The following is a 17,771-nucleotide window of genomic DNA, read 5'->3' as shown; positions in this document are numbered from 1 at the left end:
GCAAAGGATTGCAGCCAACACCCAGATAACGAACATTAGCTCGGAAAATAGACAGGACGAGAGCCATCAAGAAAACAAAAGGACTAGCTCGGAGGAGGAACCCACCCCCGGACCTGACCAAGTCCCTGCAGATCTCTGCTGGGAAACAATCAAGGTCGACAAAGATGAGCCTCAGAAAAAGTATCCGTCGCTAGTCCTGAATCCCCCACCTGTCAGACCAGTGTTGGAGATGCAATCACTGGAAACAAAAGGGAAGACTCTGCCGAGATTTCCATCGGCACCAACCCCGGATCACACCACTTCTGCCTTGATAACCCAAATTGAAATACATACAGAGTCTCTTTACATATGAGGAGACTCTGTCCGGACACTGGTTAGGTCTATTTTTCCAAGCCAGGAAATCCATTCACCGAACAATCAAGAACACTTGGTGAATGGAGCCTGCTTGGAATTTTAGCCTGAGGACTTAAAATCCCTATAAAACCCCAAGCTTGAGAGCGCTCAGACGTGGATTTGGGAACCCTACACCTCCGGTGTAGACCCTGTCCACCCAGCGCTGCGCTGACCATTTTTATTGTGGTTTTTTTCTCTCCTTGTTATTCTTTGCTGTTTATTAATAAATTTCTCTTTTTGATTTTATCCCAAATTTGCCTTTGCATTTATAACAAACAGACAATCTGGTACAGGAGAGGCAAACTCCAGCCAGATGCCTGTCTCTGCTCCTGTGATGTTGTCATGGAGTGATTTTACCTTTAAGGTGGCTTTGAGAGCTAAGGGAGTTGAAGTTGCTGGGGACTGATGGGAGTCTTTTCTCCTAACCAATTATCAGTCATTACTGGGAATTGACAGCAGTGTTGACCATTGAAAAGTGGGATCAACTTGTGAACCCTACCTTAAGATGTAAAGTCAAGGCACTTTTAGCCTCTTTGTTTCCTGGCTGTGAAAGGTGACAGACCTCCGGCTGGCCTCCCGTTCTCTACCTGGCCATGCGGCCGGGCGGGGGCTGGGCTGGGCCTGCCGCCTCTCCCGGCCGGGAGATGAGGCCTGCAGGGGGCTTGTCCCGAGCTCTGGCCGGGCCGGGCCGGTTCCTGGCTCGGCTGCAGTGACGGAGTTCACCGGAGACTGCCGAGTAAAGAAGGAGAAAAAACTCTGGACCTGCAGCGGGCCGAAACAGCAACTACACTCTCCAGAGCAGCCATGGGGAATTTTCTATCGCAGACGGCTCCAGCTCCTGCACCGGCAGAAGTCACAGAACCATCTACAAAGCCTGAGCAAGATTTTAAACTTTTCATTACCCAGCTGAGACTTGCAGATTAATCCTTTTATCCAGAGAGAGAAAAAGAGAGTGATCAACATGTAAAGAGACTTTATGGACTGTCAGAGACAGTAAGGAAAGAGAGAATAAGGAGATGCTTTACAGCTGAAATATCTTTCTGTTAAAGCTATGGAGATAGACAATAGTGGTTTAAAAAGACTCCTTTAATTCATGACAGAGTATGGGGAGGAATAGAGTGTTCAAAGTGTAAATTTTGAGTAAAAAGTAGAATAATTGTAATACAGTGAAGTGCTGGAAGATTTGAAGCCTTGAGAGGCAATGAGAAAACTGTTTTCTAGTAGAGCTCACAGAGACAAATGAAGAAGACTTTTGCCTTTGAATAACTCATCCTTAAAATGACATCCGTAGACTCATGGCCCATACACACCTCAGAGTGATGTGAAATGGGAGGAGTGAGCTCTGATAACAGCAGTTCTGGGCAGCTGACATCAAGGCAATAGGAAACTATAACAGAAGTAGTTTTCTTGTGAGAAACTCCATAGATTAACAGAAAGAGACTTCTGTTTCTCTACAAAGACTGATGAAAAGACTCTAGCAGGAATTGGGACTGTTTTTAAACACCAAAGTTCCAAAGTTTTTTGTCTCTGTTGTCATGTGAACAAGAGAATGGTGAATAGTAGGAGATAAAAAGGGTTTTCTGGAAGTTTATTCTGGTGTTCTTATTATTATAGTTTGTTAATAAACTTTCTTTATTCCTTTTAAGTTTTAAGCCTGTTTTGCTCTTGTTCTAATCCATATCTCACAGCAAAAAATAAGTAATTTTTTTTACTTACTGGTTTAAAACCACGACAGATGTCTATGGGGTAGGATCAAAGAGATGCTGAGACCTTGCAAGGTCTTCAGGCTTTTCCTGTGGTTAAGGGAAATCCTCACACAGGGCAGCCTAACACACATCTGGTTATATCCTTCAAAGCTGTGTTGGACATTAGAGACAAGGTGGCTAAATATGGTCTAGGTTCTCAGGAGGTAATGCAGATGATCCATGTTATTAACTCTGAGCCACTAGTACCATATATTAAGCACCTTGCTCAGGTGTTATTTCAGCCTGTCCAGTTTGAAGTCTTTGAAGCCAATTGGGAGTCCAATTGGAATTGGCCATGAAAGTAGCTGGATGTAATAGTCAGTTGTCTCACCATGACCCTAGGTATGAGGTTGGAAGTGATCTGTTGACAGGGGTTGGAAATTTTTCTGATCCCGATTTCCAGGTTACCTTCCACCTACAAATGCTGGATCAGTGCCAGAAGACAGGCATTGCAGCTCTGATTAAAACCATAGAGTTATCAGCTCCAAAACAGAGGTTCGTCACTATAGTCCAAGGAGCTAAAGAACATTATATGCAGTTTGTTGAAAAACTCTGCATCTTTGGAGAAGCAGGTGGATGATTCTGACTTGAGAAAGCTACTGGTCAAACAGCTTGCAAGAAGCAATGTCAATGATGACTGCAGGAGGGTGATAGAGGCCCTCCCAGGTGATCCATCCTTACTAGAGATGGTTCAGGCTTGTGCTAATATAGGCACCACAGATTATAAGATGGCTGCCTTGGCTACTGCCTTAACAGCATCCTCAAAAGGGCCAAAGGGTAAGCAGGAGAAACAGGTGACAGCACAAGCCACCAAAAAGCAGGGGAAACAGAAGCAGAAAGGGAAAATTCCCTTGTTTCTGTGTAGTTGGTGTGGAAAGCCAAACCACGTTGCAGAGGCTTGCACAGCAAACTAGATGCTAAAGGCCAGCCTTTGCCAAATCTGGGAAACGCAAAGCTGAGCGTGAAGGGGAAATGCGTGAAGACATAAGCCTTTCCCCAGTTCCCAGTGCTGATGCAGGTTTGCTCAGCCGGCTTGTGGCCAGCACCCGTGGCTCAGCTGGACTTGATGTCTGCACAGCAGCAGCAGTAGTCTTGAACTCCTGTGAAGTGCATAGAGTTCCTTTGGATGCCTTTGGACCCCTGGGGGAGGGTAAGAGTGCTCTCCCAATGGGAAGGTCAAATGTTACCCTTCAGGGTATCATTGCGCATCTGGGACTTATTGATGCTGATTATTTGGGACAGATTTGTGCTATGGTGTCCACCCCGAATCCTCCTGTCACTATCCCTGAGAAAACATGCATTGCTCAACTTGTGCCTTTCAAGTCTTCAGTTTCCAGGGCTGCAAACCAGTGTCGGGACGGTTGTTTTGGATCGACTGGACCACCTCAGGTGCACTGGACTGCAACCTTGACTGACAAACAGCCTGAGATGTGGTGTACCCTGTGCCTCCCTGAAGCCACCCCGCCAGAGATCCACCTACAAGGTCTGATCAACACGGGTGCTGATGTAACCATCCTGTCCTTCTCTGCGTGGCCTCCAAAGCGGCCTCTGGATCTTGTGGAGTCACCTGTTGCTGGATTGGGTGGAACAGCACAATGCTTCATCAGCCAGCAGCCTGTGCTGATCACAAACTCAGAGGGACAGTCTGCTATGGTTCGGACTTATGTCACCACAGCTATTGCTAACCTGTGAGGGTGGGATATACTGGCAGCTTGGAAGGTTCAGATCAGGACGGATTTTTGATAGGGGCCACTGTGACAAAGGGCTCACAGTACCCCATGCCTCCTTTATGTGGACAGGGGGACAAACTCATCTGGGAAACCCAGTGGTCCCTCCTGGAACAAAATGTAGTCACCCTTCCAGATTTAGTTCAAGAGCAAGTTACAAGCTATACCAATCTGCCAGGTTTCATAGCAGAAGGTAATGCCAGGGCTGACAAGTGGGCTAACCCTGCATGGGTAGCACCTCAGCCTGATGTACTAGCACAGGCCAGAGCATTGCATGAATTTTTTCATCAAAATGCACATACATTGCAAAAGCAGTTTCAGTTGACTCCAACTGAGGCTAGTGACACTGTCAATTCCTGTGATGACTGTCACACACTTGCTCCACCTTTACCAGCAGGAGTAAACCTTAGAGGTCTCAAGGCCTTGGAAATTTGGCAAATGGATGTTACCCAAATTGCTGAATTTGGCAGGGTCAAGTATGTGCATGTGTCTATTGACATTTTCTCCTCTGCCATGTGGGCTTCTGCTCACACTGGAGAAAAAACTTGCGATGTCATTGCCTATTGGAGGCAGGCTTTTGCTCTGTTAGGGATACCTTCTATTGTGAAGACTGATAATGGCCCTGCTTACACCTCACAGAAAGTGCGGCAGTTTATGCAGATGTGGGGTGTTCCACACAAATTCGGAATTCCGCATTCTCCCAACTGGTCAAGCTATTGTTGAATGTGCTCATGGTACTCTGAACCAGGTTCTTAAAAAAAAACCCAGGGAATGCAGGGTGAAATCCCGAATAGTCAATTGGCAAAAGCTTTGTACACGATAAATCACCTCAAGGTGCAGCAGAATTCAAATAACCGTTATCTTGAACCATCACCTTTCATTGCAGGCTTTGGGCAAGACACATCAGCCCTGAGTGAAAGTTTGGGTGCGAAATTTAACCACCGAACAGTGGGAAGGCCTGTTTGAACTTATTGCTTCGGGTTGTGGGTATGCATGTGTATCCACAAATACTGGGGTGCACTGGGTACCTACAAAGTGCGTCTGTCCTGACCTGCAATCGCTAAGGCAGCACCGAGATAACAGGCAAACCACAGGCCGTGACCAGAATGAAGGTCATCAAGTGGAGGAACCTTCGAGTGATGACGCAGATGCAGAAGATGCGAGTGATCACTCGAACGATCCCTCTATGAGCAGGCGTTAAGCATCTTTCTCATTTTTCTTTTTTTTCTTTTTTTATAGAAAAAAAGGGTGAGATGTGGACATGATTTTTTGAACTTGAGTTTTAGGCTCTCAGTGGCTGATTTGTTTCCCAAGGAAAAGTCTTTTGGGAAACTCTTTCTCTCTCAAGGACTGTTGTGTAAATAAGATTTTGGTTCCCAAAACAATGAAACAGATGTTCTGAGAGTGTTTTTCTCTTGTCCCACCAAGGGGACGATAGAGGCATTGTTCCTTGTACCAATCAGGTTAACCTGTATCGGAACACCTTATAATAAGGGTTGAAAACCCTGAAATCAAGGCTTTTAGCCTCCTGAAAATAAACCTCGGCTGTCGCCCTGAAAACTCAGCTTCTGAGCTTGCTAACATAGTTTTCTAAAGACTTTCCCAGGACAGTAACTGTAAACATAGATATGTGTACATTCTTTCTGTTACACATCTTGTGACGGGCATCTATCATGGCCAGTGCAGTGAGAAAGTGTTATCCTGACCATCCAATCCCTGGCCGTGGTCAGAAGCCTATAAATCCTGGGAGGAAAAATAAATGCTCTCTTCCTTTCACCACACCTCGACCTGTGTCCGTGTGATCTATTCATCTTCAGCGGCAACATCTGGTGAACCTCCGACGTGTGTTGCAGGTGACGGTTACACGGTACTATCTAGCCTGTGGCTATGGCTCTTTTTGGGCTCTCTCCTATGGAGGGCCTGGTTACGGAAATATGGCGTGCGGTGTTTGATCAGAGGGGGATTGCCGTTTCAAATGCTGACTTTCAGCGATTGTGTGAGTATGGGAGACATGAGGGTTTTTTCCCTGTGGTTGAGGCCATGTTTTCGAAGTCGGCTTGGGATGCTTTAGGAGATTCCCTGCTCGAGGCTCTGCTGCTCGATTATGAGCCCCGGCTGGTCTGGTTGCTGGGGATTTGGTGGCAGTGCGTCCACGTTTTGTGTAGTCACTCATCCTCTTCTGCGAGTTCTGTGGCCACTCTCTCTGATCTGGATGAGAGAGGTGACTCTTATTCCAGTTGTGGGAGCGAGGCAGAGCTTTCCCTCTGCCCCGGTGATGCGGAGCTGGTGGATGTGGCCTCGCCTCGCCTGGCACCCCGGCGGTGTTGGTCTGGGGCAAGGATGGATTCCGGCTGGCGGGCTGTCAGAGGCACCACGGAACGGGGGGATGTAACTCCGCCGCGTCCGGCACCCTGGAGGTGTCGGGCTGGGGTGGGGTCGCCTCCTTGGTGTGCTCTCCCGGCACAGGCCGATGGGGAGCCGCCTCAGCAGGGGGCGGCGCCGCCCCTGGGGGTGATGTCAGGGACTGTCCCCTGTCCCCGCTGTGGCTGGGCTGTGTCGTATCCCACTGTGGGGGATGGGGCAAGCCTGGGCTCTGTGGTCGCGCATGCACACACCGCTCCGAAGGGGGGCTGTCTGGTACGATCTCCTGGTTTTTGTGCTCCCGACGGGATGTTGTTAGGGGCTCTTCCGAGTGTTGTCCCTCCCGCATCGGATTTGTGCAGCGTGGGGACGGGTGCAGTGCGTTGTGCGGACACCGGGCCGGCTGCCAGCTCCGGGGTGCGGGTTTCTCCTCCTGCGAGCCTGGGACGGCCCCTGGCGGTGGAGTGGGACGGTGCTGCGTCTCCACTGGCTGTGCCCCTTCCGGCGCCGCGTTCCCCCCCCGCGCTGGAGGCGGGTCGCGTTGCACCAGCTTCACCTCGCCCCGCCTCGCGTTCTCGGGCATCGCCTGAGCCTGCAGCTGGAGGCAGCCCCCCCCCCCGTCGCCTCCAGTGGCCAGGGCGGACCGAGGTCCTGCACTGTTTACCATTGGTTCAGGTGGTGATACCGTGGGGACAAAGCCGGTGGCCTCCACGGGGAAAGGGTCCCGGGCTGCTAGAGCTTCTTTGGCTACCCGGTGGACCTTGCCTCCCGGCCAGATGACTGTACGGCCGAGGCGTCCGAAGGTCTTTTGGGGCACTGTGAGGGCTAAGGTTGATGAGGTTGATGACAGCCCCCTAGATGGTGAGGATGGATCCTCGGACTCCACTGGTGTTACGGTGGCTGTGGCGCCGGATGCTGTTGTGGGGTCTTCCAGCCCGGTGCCTGGTCCTGTCTCGGGGCACTCTTCGAGACGGGAAGCGGCAAGTGAGGCTGCTCCTCCGGGGAGATATCAGGCATTTCCTGTGCTTCAGGATGGGACTCAGAGGACTCATCAGCCGTTATCCTGGAAGGCTTTGACAGATCTCCGCGAGACAGCTGAAAAACACGGCCTTGGGTTGAATGAGGTTATGCAGGCTCTTCGGGGCATTGTGGGAGGTGTACTGGTACCTTATGACATTTGGAATATAGCCCATGTTGTCTTTCAGCCGGTGGAGTACGGCATTTTTGAGGGGTTATGAGCTGAGATAGCTTGTCAAGTGGTACAGCAGAATACTGCCTTGGGTCAGCGGGATCCTATGGATGCTAAATCTGAATCAGAGTGCCTGTACAAATTACAGGCCGCATAGCTCCTCAGGCTTGCCTGAGAAAGTAGCCTGGGAAAAACATGAGAAAGAATTAAAACAATCCTCAGGGAAACAAAACAGTCTTGCAGGTTGTCGTGGTTTCAAGCTAGTAATAAAAACGTATTTATTTTTTGCTAGAGATATGGATTAAAATAAGAGCAAAACAGGCTTAAAACTTAAAAGGAATAAAGACAGTTTATTAACAAACTACTAAAATAAAAATACCCAAATAAACTTTCAGAGAACCCTTTTACTTTTCACTACTTGATCATTTCTTTGTACACATAACAACATAGAGACAAAAAAAAGTTTTACAATCTTGGTGGTCAAAAACAGTTTCAATTTTAGAGTCTTTTCATCAGTCCCCGTAGAGAAACAGAAGTCTCTTTCTGCTAATCCATGGAGTTTCTAGAGTCCACTCCTCCCATCTCACACCACTCTGAGGTGTGCAATGGGTCAAATTGAATCTAGGGATGCTATTTTTAAGGATAAGTGATTCAAAGCAGAAATCTTTTTCAGTTGTCCCTGTGAGCCCTCCTGGAAAACAGCCATCTCTCTGGCTCCTTTAAGGCTTTAAAATCTTCACTTCACTCGCAAGTTCCAGCAACTCACAGGATCATAATCATTTTTCTTTTCTTTAAAGTCCACACTTTGAATACTCTATTCCTCCCATACTCTAGCCATGAATTAAAGGAGTCTTTAAACTACTGTCCATCTCCATAGCTGCAACAGAAAGACTTTTCAGCAACAAGCATCTTCTTTTTCTCTCTTTCTTATTTAAACTTAACTCTTTTCTTCACTGTTTTTGGTAGGTTTATGATGTCTTATATGTTAATTGTCTCTCTTTCTCTGTCTGTTCTAAGAAAAAGGAGTAATCTGTTGTTTATCTAGGTAATAAAGGAGTTAAAAGAAGAAAGCTACAAAAGTTCATAGTGTCCGGTTTCAGTCTAGCAACAGACTTTGAAAACTAAACAAAACTGCTAAACTGCTTTTCTCTCCTCCCCCCCCTCCCTGCGGCCTTGTCCCGGGCCTGGGAGGGGGGGGGAAAAGCCAAGACGGAGCTTGTTACCTCTCCAGAGCCGGAAACAAAAAGAGAACGAGACAGCTCTGAGTGTACTTCTTAAGGGAGTGTTTACAAGTTGAATTCACTTTTTAATGGTCAGATCTGCTGTCAATTCTTGAAATGACTGATAATTGGTCAAGAAGAAAAACTCCCATCAGTCACCAGTAGCTTCAACTTCCTCTTTTTTTTCACTCGGTTTTAAAGGTGAAGTTAACCCATGATACAGGTGTTGTTTTGCTCTCCTTGTTTTCCTTGCAGGAGAAGGTCAGGGGGATGGTGAGCCCCACTGACCAATGATGGTGATGTAGTAGTTTACTAACCAATAAGAGTTTCCTTTCTGTACTTTCCACGTATCTGTCTATAAAACAGGCCTGGAGCAATAAACTAAGAGATTCTCTCCTGTTCTGACTCCTTTGAGAGTCCGTGTCGTTCTTTCCGCCGTTCCCAATTAGAACGACATCTGGTGACCCCGCGTGAGGATGAACCGACCCTCCGAGGTCTTGTAACCCGACGTGAACTGTATCTACTGACCCCTGAGGTCAGAAAACAACCGACGTGACGCTGAACCCCTGAGGGTAAGCAGCGAGCGGGAAAAACACCATCCCTTCCCCCTAGAGGGGAAAGTGGAATTCTCCCGGGCTTCCCAAGAGGAAGCTGGTTTCTAACCAACGGGATAGTGGAGCCTGCCAGAGAGCGGGCTTGGAACGGCCTATCTTGGTGAAGCAGAGCTTGAAATCCCGGGTCCAAGCCGATAGCGTTTGTATAATTACATTCGCGGAGCCACCAAGATAAAGTTCTCATAATGGGGAACTGTAATTCAGCTGATGAACAGCTTGCCTACCTCGCTTGGCAGGATGCCCTGCCCCGTATGGGACTCTGTGTTTCTGAAGATGCCATGCGTGCCTTATTTCAGTGGATAAAAGAGCAGGGTTTTGCTGTGACTATGGATAATGCCTTTGATCTTGAGGTTTGGCTGTCGGTAGGAGACCGTCTATGGTCTGAACTGACTGATGGGGATACCAGTGTGAGCAGCCTGGCAGTCACCTGGGGGGCGCTTTTTAAGGCACTGGAACGGAGCCAGTCTGAGGACAGTGAGGCCGGGGTGGAAGATGAGACTGTGGATGAGTGGCGTAGCGCTTCCTCGGAGCGGCCCGGGTCCCCGGAAGATTTGGGCCGCGGGCGGAGGCGGGCTGCGCGCCAGAAACCCCCCCCCCTAGGACCGCCGCTGCGGGCTCTGCAGCCAGCGGCGGCGGGTGCTTCTCCCGCCCCCCCGCTGCCTTCGGCGGGGCCCGTGCCAGGGCCGGCGCTGCCCCTCCCCCAGACTCACTGTGGCTGCTCTGCCGCGGCGGCAGCGGGGGCTTCCCCCCCCCCGCTGCCTTCGGCGGGGCCCGTGCCGGGGCCGGCGCCGCCACTCCCTCGAGCCCGGTGCGGCTGTTCTGCTGTTGTACCTGCTTTGGCCTCCGAGCGAAGATCTGCACCGCCTGACGTGGCCGGCCCGTCCACCTCTTCTGGTGCCCGCAACGACCCGGCAGCGAGCCCGCCCTGGGACCATCTCGGCCCATCCCCACCCTGTCCGGTGACCGTGTCTCCGATGCATCGGGGGAATTTTTGGGACGTGGTGAAACAGCAAGCTTTGGAAGTGGGGGATTGGGAGTTGCTCGAGAGGCTGGGGACACCCGGGACCAGGATTTTTAACACCGTAGGGGCTGGAGCGGGGGAGACGGCGGGTGGACTGGAAACCGCTTCGGCTCCTGATGACTGGGTCCGGCTGGGACGGGACGTCCAAGGGGCGCCCCAAGGGGCGGCCCAAGCCTTCCCTGTGTTTAAGGCCGCCCCGAATACGGGACAGGCCGACAAGCATAATGTGATAGCATGGAGAGTGGTGCAGGATATACAGAGTAAGGTGGCACAATACGGGCTCGGATCTCCCGAGGTTATGCAGATTATTAGGGTGTTAGACACTGATGTGCTTGCTCTGTTTGATATTAGGCACCTGGCTCAAGTCTTGTTCCAGCCTGTGCAGTTTAAAGTTTTTGAAGACAATTGGAGGCAGATGGCTCAAAGGGCTGCAGACAGGAATGCGCGTCTGCCTGCACACGATCCCAGACAGGGGGTCAAAGTAGAGGCCCTTATGGGTATTGGTGACTTTTCCAATCCTGACCTCCAGGCCCGTTGGGACATCAGAGTCCTTGAGCAAGGGCAGAAGATTGGTATGGGAGCATTGCTAAAAACTATAGAAGCGGCTGCTCCCAGGGCACGATATGTAACGATTACTCAGGGTCTAAAGGAACCTTTCTTACCCTTTGTTGAAAAAATTGCTGCAGCCTTGGAGAAGCAGGTTGAAGATGATAACCTGAGACAGCTCTTGTGTAAACAGCTGGCAAGGGATAATGCTAATGAGGACTGTAGGAAGATCATAGAAGCTCTTCCAGGGGACCCCTCCATACCAGAAATGGTCCGAGCCTGTGCCAAGGTGGGCTCTGTGGGGCACAAAATGTCTGCTCTGGCAGCAGCTCTAGCATCAAAACAACCAGGCTGCCAGGGTGGTTCCAGGAAGCAAAAGAATGCTCCGGGCAAGGCTCGGCAGGTGCAGCAGAATAATAAAGGGAAAGGGAAGTTCTTGTGTGCTAGATGTCACAAGCCAGGTCATTTTGCTGATCAATGTAGATCTAGATATCATGCCAATGGTCAGCCTTTGGGGGATTCGGGAAACGTGTACAGGAGCGCACAGGGGACCTGCGCTCTGACACAAGTGAGTTCCCAGGGCACAGCCCCCCCTCAGGCCTACTCAGCCAGCTTAGAGGCAGCACCCAGGGGGCGGCAGGAGTGGATGTATACACCGCAACAACAGTTACATTAGATTCTAGTCATGTGTATAAGGTTCCCCTGGATGCTTTTGGTCCTCTGGGTCACGGTTTGAGTGCACTGCTTGTGGGAAGATCTAGTGCGACCCTACAAGGAATTTTTGTACACCCGGGAGTCATTGATGCTGACTTTATGGGACAGATTTGTGCCCTGGTTTCTACTCCTTCCCCCCCTGTTACCATCCCTGAGAAGACTCGCATTACTCAACTTGTGCCTTTTAAGTCCTGTGTTCCTAGGACTGCTGATCGGACCCGTGGGGATGGTGGCTTTGGATCTACCGGATTGCCCCAAGTCCTTTGGTCCGCCTGTATCTCTACTCAGCGTCCTCAAATGACGTGCACCCTGAGTCTGCCGACTGCCAGCCCGCTGCAAATTCAGCTTCGAGGTCTCATCGACACCGGGGCAGATGTGACGATCGTCTCCTTCTCTGCGTGGCCTCCGTCCTGGCCCTTGACTCCTATGGGTTCGGCCATTGAGGGACTGGGAGGTACCACGCAGACATTTGTGAGCCAGCGGCCCGTGCTGATCAAAAACCCAGAAGGGCAAACAGCTACGGTCCGGCCTTATGTCACTGCAGCTCCACTTAACCTCTGGGGGCGGGATGTCTTGGCAGCATGGGGAGTGCGGATGGGGACACATTTTTGATAGGGGCCACTGTGACGAAGGGCACACAGTTTTCCACGCTGCCTTTGCGGTGGCTGGTGACCAAACCCATCTGGGAAAACCAGTGGCCCCTGGCTAAGGAGAAATTGGTTGCCCTTCGTGAATTAGTCCAAGAACAGTTACAGCAGGGACACATTGAACCTTCCACTAGTCCCTGGAACAGTCCCGTTTTTGTGATCAGGAAAAAGTCTGGGAAATGGAGATTGTTGCAGGATCTCCGCAAGATCAATGCAGTCATGGAAAGCATGGGGGCACTGCAGCCTGGCATGCCGTCACCTACCATGCTTCCCACGGGGTGGAAAATCCTGATCCTTGATCTAAAGGATTGTTTTTTTACTATTCCATTGCATTCTGAGGACAAATGCAAGTTTGCTTTCACAGTGCCTGCGATCAACAACGCTGAACCCGTGCAGAGGTATCAATGGAAGGTTTTGCCACAGGGCTGCAAGAACAGCCCGACTATTTGTCAGTGATATGTGGCTCAGGCCTTATCAGGAGTCCGTGAGCAGTTTCCTGAAGCTTATTGTTATCATTACATGGATGACATCCTGGTGGCAGCATCCACCCAGGATGAGCTGCTGAGGATACAGCCCCAGCTGTTCGGAGCTCTGCGTTCTCATGGCCTGCAGGTAGCTCCGGAAAAGGTTCAGCAGCATCCTCCTTGGAAATATCTAGGGGTCAAAATCTTAGATCGAACCATTTGCCATCAAGAGGTGCAATTTGTGGATTCTATCAAAACTCTGAATGATGCCCAAAAATTGATGGGTATCATCACGTGGTTGCGTCCTTACTTAGGGCTGACCACGGCACAGTTGTCCCCATTGTTCAATCTTTTGAAGGGGGACCCTGATCTGAACTCCCCTCGGGAGCTGACTCCTGAAGCGCAGCGAGCGCTGGAGGATGTTCAACAGGCTGTTTCTGCTCGGCAGGTTTACCGGGTGGATCCATCCATTGATATCACTGTTTTTATTACTTGTCCAGAGTCTCATCCTACAGGTATCATTGGCCAATGGAGTGAACAATGGTCTGATCCTTTGCACATTTTGGAATGGATTTTTCTGCCCCATCAACCGAAAAAGACGGCGCCCACGGTATTTGAATTGGTTGTTCAATTGATAATTAAATGCCGTCAACGGTGTTTGCAGCTGATGGCAGCCGACCCTGGGAAAATTATCCTCCCAGTACGGCGGGAGGAATTTGAATGGAGTCTGACTAACAGTGCCTCCTTACAGAGTGCGCTGCAAAACTTTTTAGGGCAGGTTGCTTATCATCTGCCCAGCCACAAACTGTTGCAATTAGCAGGGTCAGCTGAATTGTCCTTTCGACAAAAGAGTGGTCAGGTGCCGGTGCAGGGACCCACCGTCTTCACTGATGGTTCAGGAAGGACGGGAAAAGCCATTGTTACATGGAAGGATGAGTCTGAGTGGCAAGTGCTGGAAGGCCATGAGTCAGGCTCAGCCCAGTTAGTCGAACTAAGGGCTGCGACCATGGCATTCCAGCGGTTTTCTCAGGTACCATTGAATCTAGTTACTGATTCTGCTTATGTAGCAGATCTTGCTAAGCGTTTAGATTGTGTGCTCCTGAAAGAAGTTGATAATGAGCATCTATTTCAGCTGCTGAAGTCTTTGTGGTGTGTAATCCAAGCTCGAGTTCACCCATATTATATCCTGCATATTCGGAGTCATACCAATCTACCAGGTTTCATAGCAGAAGGTAATGCCAGGGCTGATAGGTTAGCTAACCCTGCATGGGTAGCACCTCAGCCTGACAAAATTGCACAAGCCAAGGCATCGCATGATTTTTTCCACCAAAGTGCACATACTTTGCAAAAACAGTTTCACCTGACACCGACTGAAGCTCGTGACATTGTCAGTTCTTGTGCTGACTGTCATGGACTTGCAGCACCTCTGCCAGCGGGGGTGAACCCCAGAGGGTTGAAAGCCCCACAGCTTTGGCAGACAGATGTCACTCACATTGCGGAATTTGGCAGACTTAAGTATGTGCATGTGTCTGTTGACACCTTTTCATCTGCTATGTGGGCATCTGCTCACACCGGGGAAAAAGGTCGTGATGTTATTGCCCATTGGAAAATTGCATTTGCAGTCTTGGGCATACCTTCTTCTGTGAAAACGGACAATGGCCCTGCCTACACCTCACAGAAGACACGACGATTTTTACAGTTATGGGGAGTTTCACACACATTCGGTATTCCACATTCTCCCACTGGGCAGGCTATTGTCGAACGCGCTCATGGTACCCTAAAACGTGTTCTAGAAAAACAAAAAACGGGGATGGTTGGAGAAACTCCACACAGCCGGCTGGAGAAAGCCTTGTATACAATCAATCACCTCACAGTGCAAAAAAATTCTGATAACCCTGTCATTTTGAATCATTTTCTTTCATTGCAGTCCTCAGGCGAGGTGCACGTGCCCCGAGCGAAAGTCTGGGTGAAAGACCTAACCACCAACAAGTGGCAAGGCCCGTGTGAACTCATCGCTTGGGGTCGCGGGTATGCATGCGTTTCCACAGACACTGGGGTACGGTGGGTACCCGCAAGGTGCGTCCGCCCTGATCTGCGACACCAAAGGCAGAAAGCAATCAACAGGCGACCCTCAGATGATGACCAAGATACCGATCATCACTCAGATGGTCCTTCTACAAGCAGAGACTGAACATTCTTACTTGTCGACAAGTTAGACCGTCAGTTGGAACAGACTAACAATGGTTTTTGTTGTGTGTGCGTGTGTGTTAGTTCACTGAACCGGTTCTGTTAGAGTCAGCCATCAGATCCTTGCAAGGAGAACAATCCTTAAACATCAAAACCTAAGTCAAGATTCTAAATCAGCATCCATTCCAAGTTCTGTTAAAATAAACCTCTTGTGCTGTGTTTGTTCTCTCTCCTGCAAGGGCCCAGCAGGACGTGACAAACACTGCCCTTTTATTTTATTTTTTTTTAACAAAAGGGGTGAATTATGGATGCTAAATCTGAATCAGAGTGCCTGTACAAATTACAGGCCGCATAACTCCTCAGGCTTGCCTGAGAAAGTAGCCTGGGAAAAACATGAGAAAGAATTAAAACAATCCTCAGGGAAACAAAACAGTCTTGCAGGTGTTGTTTTGCTCTCCTTGTTTTCCTTGCAGGAGAAGGTCAGGGGGATGGTGAGCCCCACTGACCAATGATGGTGATGTAGTAGTTTACTAACCAATAAGAGTTTCCTTTCTGTACTTTCCACGTATCTGTCTATAAAACAGGCCTGGAGCAATAAACTAAGAGATTCTCTCCTGTTCTGACTCCTTTGAGAGTCCGTGTCGTTCTTTCCGCCGTTCCCAATTAGAACGACAGGATCCCAGGTGGCTGATCGGCTCTGATGCTCTGCTGGGTAAGGATGGCTTTGCTGATGATAATAGGCAGGTTAACCTTGACCCTCTTGTATTTGAGCAGTGTAAGGAGACCGGCATGGTGGTGTTGATGCGGACCTTAGAATTGGCCGGCCCCAAGGAGCCTTTTGTGACTATTGTCCAGCGAGATGACGAGTCTTTTCTGCGCTTTGCGAATCAGCTGACCTGCAGCTGCAGAGGCAGCATTCAACCGGCGAGCAGGCTGGAGGCCGTGACCAAATTGGAAGTCATCGGATGGGTGGGCCAATGGATGAGGACTCAGATGCAGATGACGTGCGTGCTCACCCCGATGGCCCATCCACAAGCAGGTGTTGATGTTGGATATTTGTTTCATTTATTTTTTGAGTTTTGTTGTTTTTCTGGTTTTTTGGGGTTTTTTTTGTAATAACGAAAGGGTGACATATCACCCTGAAATTACAGCCTTCTGATTGTATGAAGTATTGTATTTTCCTATTATTTATCCTTTTGATTGTTTATAATGCTGCTAGTTTCTTTGTTCATTTTTCTTTTTCCTTTACTTTTTGTTAAACCAAAAAGGGTGAGATGTCGCCCTGAAAACTCAGCTTCTGAGCTTGCTAACATAGTTTTCTAAAGACTTTCCCAGGACAGTAACTGTAAACATAGAGATGTGTACATTCTTTCTGATACACGTCTTGTGATGGACATCTCTCACGGCCAGTGCGGTTGGGAAAGTGTTATCCTGACCATCCAATCCCTGGCCGTGGTCAGAAGCCTATAAATCCTGGGAGGAGAAATAAATGCGCTCTTCCTTTCACCACACCTCGACCTGTGTCCGTGTGATCTATTCATCTTCAGCAGCAACACTCGGCTGTTTGCGATAAGAACCCTCGCTTCATACTTCGTGTTCACTAGCGACAGCTGTGGGGTCCCTTCCCACGGGAGACAGTTCTCTGTGAACTTCTCCAGCATGGTTTCAATCTCATGAGCAGCAGTCCTCCCAAAACTGCTTCAACATGGGTCTCTCTTCCAGGGGGTGCAGTCCTCCAAAGACAGGCTGCTGCAGCTTGGAAGCAAGAGCCTTCTCTCTCACCCAGGTCTTCCAATGTGTTGGGGGTTTGTTGATATATTTTATATATTAGTAAAGGCCTGTCTGCACAAACCAGCCTTTGAAATAAGTCGTGATATTAAAGGTAAAGTCCTTGAAACCTTCCTGCAGAAGAGAGAGTAAAGCAAAACAATATCCTTGTGTACAGGAGAAAAAATGTAAACCTGTGTGTATTAGCCAATGGTAATTTGCTTAGCCCGCAAAACCTGTAGAACCCTATAAAAGGTGTGCTAAAGATAGAAATAAACAGCGTTCACATTTACTTCTGTGAAGAGTGGTGAATAGGTGATGGTCTCTCAGTATTTGGCGCTTAGAACGGGACACCCTGCGGGTAGGGGGGCTTCGGTGGGTCCACGCACGGTGAGACGGAGCCTTGGACCGAGGTTGGTAGAGCGGATATGAGCGCAGAAAGATGCTGCCTTGGATCAGTACCAGATAGGCAGCCTGCGAATAAAGGGGGGCGAGTCGCTGGGGGAGTCCGAGGGGCGGGGGCGTTGTAGAGGGGTCGCAACCTTCCCCCCCTGTCGTTTGCCGCTAGCATGGATGTGGAATTTGCGGCAGCGAAAAAACTGCTTCTTAGCATTCTCGTTAAACGAGGCGAAGCAGCCCGGGAAAAAGACCTGGATATGCTCATTATACGGGCTAATTGTCATGGGCATTTTGCAGTGCTCCCACTGCTCTTTGCAGTGAAGGAACGGATGGATTTAAGGGCTCTGATATGGGAAACGGCAATCACGGAAAAGAGCAAGGACACTGTGTCTCTCGGTTGAACTTGGCAGATTGTAATTAATACCTTAAAAAACAGAAAAGCGAGATATGCTGAGGCTGTGAGCCCCGTAATTCTACCTGCATCACAGCGGCAGATGCCTTTACCTCCAACTGCTGGGCAAGCACTCCTATCTATGCTGCCCATGGAAAGAGGGAGGCAGAGTCAGAGAGAAGAAAATAATAAGAAAGAAATTCCACAGCAAACACTGAAACAACGAACAGAATCTGTTCAGTTACGGCAGGATGTGATACATCCGGAACTATTTGCTTCACTTTTGGAGTCACTTTTAACACTACAATCTTATTTAAGTTCCAACTTTACTACCCTGGAAGAAAAGAAGCCAAATTTCGACTGGTTTCTACCCGAACCAGGGGGAC

The 17,771-nt window shown here is 49.4% G+C and overlaps 2 protein-coding genes across 5 annotated transcripts in view; one reads left to right on the top strand and one right to left on the bottom strand.

Moving 5' to 3' along the window:
* The window catches only part of LOC131591643 (keratinocyte proline-rich protein-like), a 223,730-nt gene that overhangs the window by 2,050 nt on the left and 203,909 nt on the right, over positions 1–17,771 (top strand). The window contains exons 2-4 of one of the 4 annotated variants that reach the window (XM_058862567.1): positions 673–6,599; positions 6,758–7,507; positions 15,496–16,716. In XM_058862567.1, coding sequence (XP_058718550.1) covers positions 5,753–6,599; positions 6,758–6,816 — 906 coding nt within the window. In that variant the 5' untranslated portion in view covers positions 673–5,752 and the 3' untranslated portion in view covers positions 6,817–7,507; positions 15,496–16,716. Of the gene's footprint in view, positions 1–672; positions 7,510–15,495; positions 16,717–17,771 lie in introns of those variants that run through there. The other 3 variants (XM_058862565.1, XM_058862564.1, XM_058862566.1) reach the window with 3 other exon arrangements.
* Positions 1–17,771, bottom strand: part of LOC131591634 (F-BAR domain only protein 2-like) — a 354,200-nt gene that overhangs the window by 247,452 nt on the left and 88,977 nt on the right. The gene's annotated exons all lie outside the window — the stretch shown is intronic.

The sequence above is a fragment of the Poecile atricapillus genome, chromosome W (assembly GCF_030490865.1).
Source record: "Poecile atricapillus isolate bPoeAtr1 chromosome W, bPoeAtr1.hap1, whole genome shotgun sequence".
NCBI lineage: Eukaryota > Metazoa > Chordata > Aves > Passeriformes > Paridae > Poecile > Poecile atricapillus.
This window is presented reverse-complemented; position numbering and strand designations above follow the sequence as displayed.